Source organism: Euprymna scolopes, chromosome 45, assembly GCF_053919585.1.
Source record: "Euprymna scolopes isolate OS-2025 chromosome 45, ASM5391958v1, whole genome shotgun sequence".
Lineage (NCBI taxonomy): Eukaryota > Metazoa > Mollusca > Cephalopoda > Sepiida > Sepiolidae > Euprymna > Euprymna scolopes.
Window position 1 is genome coordinate 39,119,451 of NC_136526.1, and position 14,618 is coordinate 39,134,068.

A 14,618-nucleotide genomic window follows, 5' to 3' on the forward strand; every position below is an offset into this window, starting at 1 on the left:
TTTTTTTTAACATTTCTATTAGTTCAATTAATTTTCTTTCAATAATTCATTTCACTCAACAAACTTCACCATTTTTTGTTTTGTTTTACTTTTATCTTTTTCTGTAATTTTGGTAATTATTTTTGCTCAATTTTATCTAGTATTACATTTGTTTTTATAGTGGTATCGTTTTTATATGTGTTCCTTTGATATACCCTATTTCAAAATTAGTTTGGCTAAACTTATTCTTTACGTAAGAACCAACGTGTAAAAGCAATGAAAAAGTAAGAAAAAACAATAGGTGTTAACTACACTTTGTGAATTATGCACGTTCATTTATAAATTATTAAATTAAATATTTATCTTTTTTTTATATTTAATTAGTATATATTTTCTTTCTCTTCCGCAATATTTTTTTTATTTAATTCATTAAATCTGTTAATTATGAGGAACAAAATAATGAATTGTGTTAATTTATTCTCTAATTTTCTTGTTTTTGTTCTGTTATATAAATTCTATTTTATTTGTTTTTGCTCTGAAGGATTAATTCTATTTTCTTTGTTTTTTTTCTTCTGTATTCCAATTAAGTAAAATAACTTTTCTCTAAAATAAATTTTGCAAATTTTTCCGTTTAGTTTACTATATAATAATTTTATTTAAACCAAAACACGACTGTGTAGGCATAAAATATCTCTTCCAAAGTTAGAACATATTTGGGAACTACCCGACCATAAGTATAAAACTACCTGGTATATTTCAAAACAATAATTCCCTAGGAATCGGAATCGTACTTGGTATCGGAATCGTTAATCAATATTTTCCTGGAATCGGAATCGTATAAAAATTAGGAATCGTCCCAACACTAGACAATACTCTACATTTTACATAAAGTATAGGTGGCTTAATTTACGAATTTTTGACATTTTTTTGCAGAGAGGATATTTTTATGAATTCAGGCCATTAGTAGCGGCTGTTGTGTGGAGCTTAAGTAAACTAAATAGTCCAGTTAACGATTTGACAGTCGCCGCTGCATTTTCAACCAATAATGAACTATACTTCGTCATCGATCATACGTATGTATTTTCATGATTAAAAACCCATACAATTTTTACGCCTTTATCAGTTTACATATACATATATTGACACACATATAAACGCATATATATATATATATATATATATACAAACTTTACTGAAATTCCAAGACTTACATTTTTTTATGTAACTCTTGTTTATTTCATCTGGGATCTCTTCATTACAGCCGTTTCGTTAATGGGATGGCAATTTTATGATTTTATGTTTACATAAAAATTTCTTTCTCACCAACTCGTCAGATGTGATTGCCATCCGATGTTACCAACAAAAAGTTAATTTTGTACATGATAAACCTGGTTCGTTCGTTTGGGTAAAAAAAATTCCATCATATATATATATATATATATATATATATATATACATCAAAGATGGAACGATAAAAGTGTCGGTCTTAAGAAAACTATACTACAACCTTATTTATAAACTTTTTATTGAAAAAAATCAATTCAGGAAACATGAATATATAGTAGAGCAAACACATCATCAGTGTAACCGCCTTCAGCCTCAATCGCCACCTTCATATGTGTCCAGAACAAGGAGCATGCGTTTTCCACAAGCGCCGGCGGGAGCTCGGCGAATACTCGGCAGATGGCGGCGATCAACCGGGCTTTGTTGGCGGGCAATGAGTCCTGCTGTGACGCCCAGGATCTGCTAGTGGCTACCTGATTGCACCACACTCTTCAACCCATCCAAGTAATTTTTATTAGAATGTCTTGTCCTTTTCTTTTCCAGTTTTAACAACTAGTCATTTATTTTTCTATGTTTAAGCTTAGCCATATTACTTTTCATGCTCGCATTTTTCTATTGTAATCCATGATTTTTCCAGCCTTCCAGTAAATTCACTTGTTCTTTGTTTAATTTCAGTCTTATTTTTTTGCCCACATAAACACATGTAATAACAATGGACGGCACTCGTCTGCTTTCAATAAAATCCCCCAATTATCTCCCTTTCATGCTTTCATTCTCACTTGTTACTTCTCTTTTAGAATTAGTAGCAACAGTAGTCATGACGAGAGGTGATTGCTATGTAAACCAGTCATAAGAAGCTCACCTCCTTATATATTTTTTTACGATTTTGAACACCAGAAAATTCATCATAATTTTTGTCTTACTGAATGAAAATTGAAACTTATTTGTCACAATATAGCTGCGAAGGTGATCTATAAACTGTAATAATTGTTTGAAATTTGGTCAAAAAAATGAGTGAGCGGTGAATCTTTATAAGTATTTGTTCTAAATGACAAAAACTGACACTTAACCATATATTTAAAACACTACCGTCTTTGAATGATATAGTCAGCAAAATTTCATAGTTAGAATTTAAAAAAATAATGGCGAAGGTGAGTTTTTATTTTTTTTTACATGGAAGTCACCACTTATTAAGGCCCGGAAGCCACTCGGGGATAAGGGTAATTGTGTGTACAGTAATCAATGGGATAGTATCGTAGTAATCATTAGTATTGGAGATTTGATAAAGTGTCTTACTTAAGGGGTGGTTTATCAGGAATTTGTTTATGTTGGACTTGAAGACATCCAAGTTATAGTCAGGTGGGAAACAGGCAAACGGAAGAGATTTCCACAGGCGTGCACTTCTAAGAAACAAGCTTTGTTCATGGAATCTACGTTTTGATTTAGGCACAGATAAAGAATGGGGGAAATTACTGACAGTGGTTTCAGCTAGATGGATGATTTTCGTGAAAGATTGGTGAGAAGGGACCAGAGATTGGAGCTCAGACGAGCACTTGGCATTGAAATAACGATAAACCAAAGACAGGCTCGCAACGTTTTTTCTGTGGAAGAGGTTGCAGGGAAGTGAAAAAGGCATATATTTCAACTTGTATATAACTCAATTAACTTATATGTTTGACTTTCGACCTATGTTATCTTTAATTATTAACTCTTATCTTTTCGATTCCTGTTTGGAATACAAGTGAATTCTGTTGTGATAAAAACGGAGTCTAAAAATATTTACAACACTTTAAAAAATGTCAATTAAATGTTAATGTCATGAGTAAATATTTCTTTAACAAAATATTTTAGAAAACGGCGGGCAAGCATTTCGACTATTAAAAACGTTGCTTGACCGATGTAAAGTTTTGCTATGTGGACATTAAATTTATGAATTTATATTTTTCTATTATATCCACGATTTCTAATTAAAACAAAATCTTAAAACGGGGAAACTCTTGCTTTTTCGAATTCTTTTTTTTTTAATAAAATATTAAAATTAATTTATATTTTGTGTCGGTAATTTCAGCCATTTTTTGTACTCCTTGATTTTTTAATTAACGTTTTGTTTTTCCTTCTTACAGAGTCTTTAAAGTCCCAAAAGGTTACAAGGAAAACCAGACATTCTTCGGAAAAGAAAGGAATTTCTTTTTCAACAAATGTGGAAATTAATTAGCTTTTCTACATACAAAAAGCAATGGTGGCCGATTGATATCGTATCATGCTTTAAAAGTATAAATAAAAACGTTATAATTTAAATAAAAACATATTCAATTACGCTGTGGTTTTATTGTTACTGGCAACTACGCACATTTTCCGGTCGTCTATTTTTGCAATTAACGAACATATACTATATTAACTTGAAAGGAGGAGATAATGACTCGGCAGTTAATCTCATAGAATTTATTAAATACTAGCAATTCAGCCCGGCTTTTGCTCGGGCCCTATGTTCTTAACTTTATGTAAATATATATATATATATATATGTGTGTGTGTGTGTGTGTGTATATATATATGCATAATATATATATATATATATATTAAAATGTTTGATACATGTCCAGTAAACCTACATCTAAAATTTCAAATGTTTAGCCAAAATTGGCGGAGAAGTTTTATAGAGTCAACTAAGGTTATCTCTTTTAACTTTGACCTCTTGGTAGCCAAATTCTCGCTTAAAATCTCGATAAAAATCTGAATAAAACTCATACTCTTTATGTAAAATTTTAAATGTTTAGGCCCAAAATTAGCTGAAAAGTTTGCTAGAGACCGCAAAGGTCAAATCTTTTCAGCTGTGACCCCTTGGCAGTCAAATTTTCGGCCAAACCCCTATTAAAAAGCTTGCCCTATGTCTGAATACTCTATGTAAAATTTAAAATGCTTAGACCAAGAATTGGCTGAGTAATTTGGTAGAGACTGCAGGCAGAGGTCAATTTTTTTAAACTTTGACTCGAATTAAAAAAATTGACTTATGTTTAATTAACCTACATCTAAAATTCAAAATGTTTAGACCTAACATTGGCGGAGGAGTTGGGTAGAGTTTTCAAAGGTTAAATCGTTGAACTTTGTCCCCTTTACAGCCAAATTTCTGGCCGAAGACTGATCAAAAAGATTTATCCTAAATCTCAGTACACCTTATGTCTTATCTCAAATGATTGGATTTTTATAGACCGATCTTTTATGGACATTTAGCCGGTTAAAATTGGTTTTTGAATTTCACAATTCAAAAAAAAAAACTAGGTATAGGTAGATAAGAAGCTAATAGGCCAAGACATGTTAGCGTGTATTCAATTGAAAATTTCTAAGTCTAATAAAGAGGGGATGTAAGTCTAAGTAGATGAGAAGCTACTTCACCAAGACATGTCAGCGTGTATTCAATTGAAAAATTTTAAGTCCTAACAATAGAGAACGTAGGTATAGGTAGATGAGAATCCCATGGACCAACAAGTCAACGTGTATTCAAATACATCTTTCTAAGTCCAAACAAGAGGGAATGTAGGTATCAGGAGATGAGAAGCTCCTAGACCAAGACAAGTCAGCTTGTATTGAAATGAAAATTTCCAATCCAAACAAAAGGGGATGTAGGTATAGGTAGATGAAAATCGTACAGACAAAGACATGTCAGTGTGTATTCCAATGAAAATTTCTAAGTCCATACAATAGAGCACGTAGGTATAGGTAGATGAGAATCCTATAGACCAAGACAAGTGAACGTGTATTCATTTGAAAATTTCTAAGTCCAAACAAGAGGGGATGTAGGTATAGGTAGATAAAAACCTTATAGGCTCAGACATGTCAGCATGTATTCAAGTGAAAATTTCCAAGTCTAATAAAGAGGGGATGTAAGTCTAAGTAGATTAGAAGCTACTTCACCAAAACATGTCAGCGTGTATACAATTGAAAATTTCTAACTCCAAACCATAGAGAACGTAGGTATAGGTAGATGAGAATCTCATAGACCAACACAAGTACACGTGTATTCAAACACAAATTTCTAAGTCCAAACAAGAGGGGATGTAGGTATCGTGAGATGAGAAGCTACTAGACAAAGACAAGTCAGCTTGTATTCAAATGAAAATTTCTAATCCAAACAAAAGGGTATGTAAATATAGGTAGATGAGAAGCTACTAGACCAAAACATGTCAGCGTGTATTCAAATGAAAATTTCTAACTCCAAAAGAGGTGATGTTGGTACCGGTAGATAAGAAGCTAATTGGCCAAGACAATTCAACGTGTATTCGATTGAAAATTTCTAAGTCAAAACAAGAGGGGATGTAGGTACCGGTAGATAAGCTAATTGGCCAAGACACGTCAACGTGTATTCGATTGACAATTTCTTAGTCCAAACAAGAGAGGATGTAGATCCCGGTAGATGAGAAGCTTATAGAGCAAGACATGTCAACGTGTATCAAAATTTCTTTGTTCAAACAAGAGAGTATGTAGGTAGCGGTAAATAAGAAGCTAGTAGACCAAGACATGCCAGCATGTATTCAATTGAAAATTTCTAAGTGCAAACAAGAGAGGATGTACGTATAGGTAGATGAAGTCCAAACAAGAGCGGGTGTACATACCTGATGATAAGATGCTAATAGGCCAAGACATGTCAGCGGGTACTCAATTGAAAATGACTAAATCCAAACAGGAGGAGATGTAGGTATAAGTAGATTACAAGCTAATAGGCCAAGACAAGTAAACGTGTATTCAATTGAAAATTTCTAAGTCAAAACAAGAGGGGATGTAGGTACCGGTAGATAAGCTACTAGACCAAGACATGTCAGCGTGTATTCAAATGAAAATTTCTAATTCAAAATTGAGGGGATGTAGGTATAGACAGATGAGAATCCTATAGACCAAGACAAGTCAACGTGTATTCAAATGAAAATTTCTATGTCCAAACAAGAGGGATGTAGGTATAGGTAACAAGCTAACAGGCCAAGACAAGTCAACGTGTATTCAAATGAAAATTTCTATGTCCAAACAAGAGGGATGTAGGTATAGGTAGATGAGAAGCTAACAGGCCAAGACAATTCAACGTGTATTCAAATGAAAATTTCTAAATCAAAACAAGAGGGGATGTAGGTATAGGTAGATGAGAAGTTAATAGACCAAGACAAGTCAACATGTATTCAATTGAAAATTTCTAAGTCCAGACACCGGGGATGTAGGTATAAGTAGATTACAAGCTAATAGACCAAGACAAGTCAACGTATATTCAATTGAAAATTTCTAAGTCAAAACAAGAGGGGATGTAGTTATAGATAGATAACAAGCTTATAGGCCAAGACAAGTCAACGTGTATTCAATTAAATATTTTTAAGAGGGGATGTAGGTACCGGTAGATAAGAAGCTACTAGACCAAGACATGTCAGCGTGTATTCATATAAAAATTTCCAAGTCCAAACAAGAGGGGATGTAGGTATAGACAGATGAGAATCCTATAGACCAAGACAAGTCAACGTGTATTCAAATGAAAATTTCTATGTCCAAACAAGAGGGATGTAGGTATAGGTAGATGAGAAGCTAACAGGCCAAGAAAATTCAACGTGTATTCAAATGAAAATTTCTAAATCAAAACAAGAGGGGATGTACGTATAGGTAGATGAGAAGCTAATAGACCAAGACAAGTCAACATGTATTCAATTGAATATTTCTAACTCCAAATAAGAGGAGATGTAGGTACTGGTAGATAAGAAGCTAATAGGCCAAGACAAGTCAAAGTGTATTCAATTGAAAATTTCTAAGTTCAAAACAGTGTAAGGAAGTGTCTGGAATGCCCGATCGAGCCTGCTGCCGCCTTGGGTACATGTTGCAAAATGCTTTCTAATCTGCTAGGCACATCGGGACTTAGTAGTCTTTTTTTTTCTTTCTTTGCACTGTGTAGTTTGGCGTCTGGAAGTGCCCGATCTGCGCTTACTCTTACCTTGACATATCAACGTGTATTCAAGTTAACACTACTAAGTTCAAAACGGGCGTTAGGTACCGGTAAATGAGAAGATTATCAATCTAGACATGTTGAAATTTATGTTCACACATAGGGGATGGCGAGAGGGAGAATAGGGATAAAGAATAAAAAGAGAGAGATAGACAGATCTAGATAAATACAGAGGTATAAACCGAGACAGGGAACACAAGCATTGTTTTTACTGGTTAATTTTACACCAGAATACACTTTTAGATTTTATGTAGATTTTTTTCTGTAGGGAACACGCAAATAGCACATATAATATCTAGACATAAATATATACATAAAACAATTAGTTATGAGATATATCTGAACTAATCCAAAAAGACAATAATAATGAATATCATCACTCACCTTTGAAAATTATCCAGGCTGTATGCCTACTTACATTCCATCAAACACCAGAAAATCATGATCCATTGTTTGGTTGACTTTTTATTTTGTTTAATTTTTTTTTCTTTTCATACACATTTGTAATTGTGTCTTGCTTGAATCAAGTATTTTTTTTTAGTTAACCTGTGGTGTTGGGAGAGGGGTTAACATGAATCAATCGGAGAGAGGTTAACATGAATCAATTTTGCTTAAACATTTTTTTTAATATATATATATATTTTAGTTTACAGAGTCATTGCAGTACCAAGTCTGACACTGTAATTGCTTGAAAAGTATTGCATTGGGAAGGATTCTTTTCTTTTCTTTTTTTTCTTGAGGGGTGCGGGAATTTCAGTAGGGGAAGTTTCTGCTGATTTCAGGTTGCAAGACAGCAAAGTTGTATTTTGTTTGTGCATTCTTTTATCAATTTCTTACAGATGTTTTTGTGTTATGAGAGTGAAAATGAATGACTTGCAAAGACATTTACATTTTTGCATTCTTTTTTATTTTTTAATTATTCATTTTTTTTTGTTTGTATGTCCCAAGAGTGAACCAAGACGGATAAGTCTTATTCAGCAGAGTGGAAAAAAAACAGGGTACTTTTGGTTGTCCTCGATAGATCTGTCCAGAGTAAAATGTGTCCAAGTTATTGCCCTAATAAAGTGAGAACAATACCCCAAAAATAATGCAGAACTCTACTTATGTATTGCACAGCTACAAGAGTTAACTTGTCTAGGATAAGTGCCATATAAATTTGCAAAACTCACTATATAGCTCTACTTATTAACCGATATGAACTTAAATTGCCGAACATGTCTCAAAAATTTTCTACAGAGCTCTACTTAGAAATGAGCACTCTCAAAGACAATTTGTCTAACATAATTTTGAAATATGTTTTTTAAAGTTACCATAGAGCTCTCAAATAGGAAACTTGTTTCAAATTCTTGTCATATGTATATGTATATATTTTAAAAAAACTACAGTATATCTATCCTTATGTATTGACATTTATGTTTTCAAAACATACTGCAGAGCTCTTCATGTTTTCTGAATTTTATGCTTTCGTCTATTAATGTATTGAGCACTCTCAAAGTATATTCGTGTAGCTGAATTGCCATACATGTTTTTTGAAAGTCTATATTTAGATCGACTAATGTATTGAACACTTTCAAAATAAATTTATGCAGTTGAAATGCCATATCTGTTTCTCAAATGTTTTATTTAGCTCTACTAATATATTGAGCACCCTGGAAGTAGATTTGTCTAAAATAATTGCCAAAATGTTTCCAAATCTTACTACAAAGCTCTATAAATTCATTGAGCACTCTCAAAGTAAATTCGTCTTGCATAATTAAACAATGCAATTTTAAAATTTACTACACAGCTATATTAAACTATGGAGCACATGCAAGCATCATTGGCATATATATGTTTTAAACTTACAAAAGAGCTTTACTCGAAGTAAATTTGTCTAGAATAAATGAGAAAAATTCTTTCAAATCTTTCCACAGAAATCTACCACAGTATTAAGCACTCTGGTAATTACTTTTCCAGCATACTCGCAATACACAATTTTAAAACTCACTACAGAGCTGTACTTATCTATTTTGCAATCTCAAAGAATTTTCGATCGCATAACAGAAATTTATATTTTTCAAATAACTCCAAAGCTTAACTTATACATTGAGCACTCTTAAAGGAATTTTCTCTGCTATAAATGACAAATGTTTTCAAAACTAAATACAGAGCTTGGAAAAAAGAGCTGATATTATTACAGGTTACTTTTATTCAAATAGATATAAACGAGCGTTATACAAGAGTGCTCAATAAGACAGAGCAATAAAGACATTTTATTTAGATTTTTACTATAAATAGTGCTCAAAACTAGACAGAGCTGATATTATCAAACGTTTATTTTATTACAGGATAAATAACCATTAAGATTTAACCAGAGCGATATAAGAGTGCTCAATAAGACATAGAGCAATAAACACATTTTATTTAGATTTTTACTTAATAATTACACTTAAAATAGTACTCAACACTAGAAAGAGCTGATATTATCAAACGTTTATATCATTGAAAGAAAATTATATGCGAGTGCTTTATCATACATAGAGAAATATTGACATTTTAGATTTTTCATTGAGAATTCATAAAAATGTGAATAAAATTAGTAAAATGTATATTATAATATGTCATTAAAACAATACAAAAAAGTGTGGCCATCTAAATTGACGTATGCATGTTTTAACTTATTAACTTGCTCTATGATGTATTGAGCACTCTACATATAAGTCCTGTCATTTCAATTTCTATATATATATTTTAAATCTTAACAGTTAGCTCTACTAACGCATTGAGCACTCTAGCAGTAACTCTTGTCATCTAAATTGTCATACATATTTCCAAAAATTTAACAACTATCTCTACTAATTCATTAATTACTGTATATATTTATCTTTCTGTCTCTCATTATATATCTATCTATCTATCTATCTATAAAAGTGAAAATGTCTGTCTGTGTATGTGTGTGTAAATTTTCCTACGCAATAACTCTGTCAATTTTTAGTCTACAGACTCAAAATTTGATGTACAGGGTACTGAGATATGTGAAAATCTATGTGATCGGTTTTTGGACAGAAATTTGGCGATTAAGGGGTCAAAGTTCAACGATTTGACCTTTGAGAACTCTACAAAACTCCTCCGACAATTATGGGTCTGAACACTTGAAATTTTAGATAAATTTCCTTAAACATGGCTCTAACTTAATAACTTGATTTGAGCACAAAACAATAAATTTTAAGGGTTCATAAAAATTTGAAAAAATTGACCGTTTTTTGTTTTGTTTTTTTTTTGGCGGGGGGGTAGCATACACCGCCAAACACCCGGGCAACGCCGGAAACCCATGCGACAATTTGTATATAGATCACATAATTATTAGAATTTTTTTCCATCAATTTTTTGACTTGGGTTATCTTTTTTTAATTGACACATGAAAAAAATCTATGTGCTATTCAAGACAAGAAATAAAAGAAATAAAGATAATTCTTACCTGTTACCTCCCAGGTGTTATCTCCACTTTTTCTGTTTTCTGGTCCTTGCTGAAACTCATGGCAATTTAATGTTTGTTTGTGTTCTTTGTTATATATATATATATAATTTTTACTGTGATGATTTTTTTCTTTTAATTATTTAAAAACTTTTTTTAGGTTTATATAATAAAAGAGAGACAATAACATAACTAATGGATTTTTTAAAATGATATATTTAACTTTCTGGCTATGATCAAACACCTATGTACTAATTTTTTTTGTAGTTGCATAAGTTAGCTGATGAGAAGAAATACAAGCAGAACTGCATTCATTTAAATAAAGATAATAGTTTAGAATTTGATTGTACCCAGATATGCATGTACACAAAGAAAGAAACACTTACTTGAGGACTTCTGTAACTACCGGAAACATGTGGCAGCCAGGATAGGTTATGCTGCTGGATTCAGTTGTTTTTCCAATCCACATAATTCTCACAACAGCTGATAGTAGAATTCCATCATGATCAAGAGGAGTACATGAAATTACAAAGATATACACACAGAAGGAAAGAAAAAGAATACTTACTCTACTTCTATGACAATGATTGCTGCAAAGACTTTGAGATGCTAATGTTGGAAGAAACAAATAGACATACATCATACAGAGTTTGATTGTACCCAGATGTGTTTTAACGCAAAGAAAGAAATACTTGATTCAAACTGTACAACACATGTGGAGACAGGAACGGTGATGCTGCTAGGTTTCGTTGCTTGTTCCAATCTATAAAAAACAGATCATATTTATAGTGTTGATAATCTACTGCTGTGTAAAAGCTCGAACAATGGAAACAGTTAAATTAAATTTTCAAATCACAAAGACTGAAATCGAAATAGAAAGAAGAATGGGTGATACTATACTCATCGTCCTGTCGGAGCAGACCACTTGCTGGTGACTGTTCGTTCACCGTTAAAGTAAAAAAAAAAAAAGAGGTTCCGTCCGGGAAAGCTCTCGTCTGGGCAGCGAGGTGATGAACTCCCGAAATGAGGGGCACTATATAAAAACAAGCTTTGCTGCAAACATCTCCTAAAAAGCGGTTTCTACTCAGAATAAACGGCGGAGCAGAAAACAGAGGTGTTCTCTCTACCCAACAGGATTCGTAAAGATACCACTAGTTTGTGTTCATAAGACGGCGATGATCGCTCACAAAACTGGCATTCCTACTATCATATCGGAGGACGGTCATATATAATTGCACTACCATTTCGTATCGGAGGACCGTCATATATAATTGCACTACCATACCGTTTCGGAGTTTGTAGACAGTAGGAATAATAAAAGCGGCCTTAAAGCGGCTTGTGAGCACACAATCTAGTCAAACTCTAGTCGTCCTTAGTCGAGTCGAGGCAAGCATGCATTACATAGTAACACGAGCACGTGTCGCCTGCTTAGAGGGTAGCCCCCATGGGGAGATTCGAAAGCGCACCTCACAGCGGAACAGCTTCGGAACCAATCGGACCGTACCCAGACTTGCAGCTATTTGTTAACTTGGAAGTGGAGTCAACACCCCGACACTGAGGATAGAGCTTTCGAAAGCTCAAACCCAGTTGCATGCAAAGTCGGGGAAACTGGGAGAAGGCTGGGGGAGAACACGCTCAATCGGGGCCTTGGAAGCAAACGGGAGGCCCATTTTTCTCTTTCGTTCGGTTTACATCTTTCGGGTATTGTTCTCCTTTCAGCCTGCCCCCTTCACGCCTTTTTGCTTGCCACATGCAAGCGTATAAAAAGACGACCAGATGACGGACGCAACAAACTCATGCCGACATTTTCTGGATTTCTTTTTTGCCAGAGCCCATTTAGCCGTGTAGCTGTTAAACTACAACGTTACACCCCCCTACCACGGTGAGGATAGGGTTGGACTTTAGGGGGGAAAATACACATCCACAATTACTAATCTTACTATTTCCGTGCCTTACATTAAGGTTAGGAAAAGGAGTTAAAACTAAAAAATTATACAAAATACTGTCAGAAACCCACCCAATATTATATGTCAGTCAATCTGACCGGAACATATATTAAGTGAGTTTATAATAGCATTTTGTATAATTTTCTAGTTTGAACTCATTTTAACTTCACGTATTCAAGAGACATCTCGCCAACATTTGTCTTCTTTAAATATATCGATAAACACTGAATGTTTTTCGAACATAAACATAAACGTCCTGTTTTTTTTATTAAAATAAAAATATCAATTAAATAAAATACTTTAGAAAACTACCTAACGTTTGGAATATGACAAAAAAATTCAAATACAGTTACAGAAAAATAAATAAAATTAAAAAAAAAACCGTTAGTGAAATTTGGCGGTCGGCGGTATTTTTTATTAAAAATTAAAATGTCTAATAGAAAAAGTACCTAACGTTTGGAATATGACAAACCATTTCAAAGTCAGTTACAGAAAAATAAATAAAATTAAAAAAAAGAAACCGTTAGAGAAATTTGGCGGTCGGCGGTATTTTTTATTAAAAATTACAATGTCTAATAGAAAAAGTACCTAACGTTTGGAATATGACAAAACATTTCAAACACAGTTCCAGAAAAATAATAAATAAAATTAAAAAAAAGAAACCGTTAGAGAAATTTGGCGGTCGGCGGTATTTTTTATTACAAATTGAAATATCTAATAGAAAAAGTACCTAACGTTTGGAATATGACAAACCATTTCAAAGACAGTTACAGAAAAATAAATAAAATTAAAAAAAGAAACCGTTAGAGGCGGTATTTTTTATTACAAATTAAAATATCTAATAGAAAAAGTACCTAACGTTTGGAATATGACAAACCATTTCAAATACAGTTACAGAAAAATAAATAAAATTAAAAAAAAAAGAAACCGTTAGAGGCGGTATTTTTTATTAAAAATTAATATATCTAACAGAAAAAGTACCTAACGTTTGAAATATGACAAAACATTTAAAACACAGTTACAGAAAAATAAATAAAATTTAAAAAAAAAAACCGTTAGAGAAATTTGGCGGTCGGCGGTATTTTTTATTAAAAATTAAAATATCTAATAGAAAAGTACCTAACGTTTGGAATATGACAAACCATTTCAAATATAGTTACAGAAAAATAAATAAAATTTAAAAAAAAAGAAACCGTTAGAGGCGGTATTTTTTATTAAAAATTAAAATATCTAACAGAAAAAGTACCTAACGTTTGAAATATAACAAAACATTTAAAACACAGTTACAGAAAAATAAATAAAATTTAAAAAAAAAACCGTTAGAGAAATTTGGCGGTCGGCGGTATTTTTTATTAAAAATTAAAATGTCTAATAGAAAAAGTACCTAACGTTTGGAATATGACAAAACATTTCAAACACAGTTCCAGAAAAATAATAAATAAAATTTTTAAAAAACCGTTAGAGAAATTTGGCGGTCGGCGATATTTTTTATTAAAAATTAAAATATCTAATGGAAAAAGTACCTAACGTTTGGAATATGAAAAACTATTTCAAAGACAGTTACAGAAAAATAATAAATAAAATTTGGTACTAGTGCATGAGCTGGCCTGGGCGTGGCTAATCACTCGCTCGGATTTCTCCGTAAAATGACGTCACATGCTGCCATCTGACGGTGAAAATGGACGAGGGGTGGGGGTGGGGGGCGTACAGAGAGAGAAAACGCGAAAAAAATAAATGGCCGATAGGAAGTGGGGGCTAGCAGCGCCAAATACAAGTTTCCAGAACATTTCAACATGAAACTGCTTGAAAAATTAATTCGCGCGCGCCCCCCAACATCACATCCCCCCCCCTGTATGCGCGTAGCATAAACGGAAGCTGCAAAATGGTCAAAAGTAGTTCGTGGGTTCAGGGGTAAATACCATGCAAACGGTAAATTTGCCCCAAGTTTGACTATCAGATTCGTTGTCAGCGACCTCAATTACCT

At 32.9% G+C, this 14,618-nt stretch overlaps 1 protein-coding gene across 7 annotated transcripts in view; it reads left to right on the plus strand.

Moving 5' to 3' along the window:
* Window positions 1-3,579, plus strand: part of LOC145269474 (uncharacterized) — a 57,646-nt gene extending 54,067 nt beyond the window's left edge. For 5 of the 7 annotated variants that reach the window (XR_013865067.1, XM_080125185.1, XM_080125184.1 and 2 more), the window contains 2 exons: window positions 913-1,052; window positions 3,387-3,579. Coding sequence is in view for 6 of the 7 variants with exons in the window: in XM_080125185.1 (XP_079981311.1) it covers window positions 913-1,052; window positions 3,387-3,474 (228 nt within the window). In the remaining variant the exon portion in view is untranslated. The remainder of the gene's footprint in view (window positions 1-912; window positions 1,053-3,386) is intronic. The other 2 variants (XM_080125189.1, XM_080125188.1) reach the window with 1 other exon arrangement.
* Window positions 3,580-14,618: the final 11,039 nt, after the last annotated feature.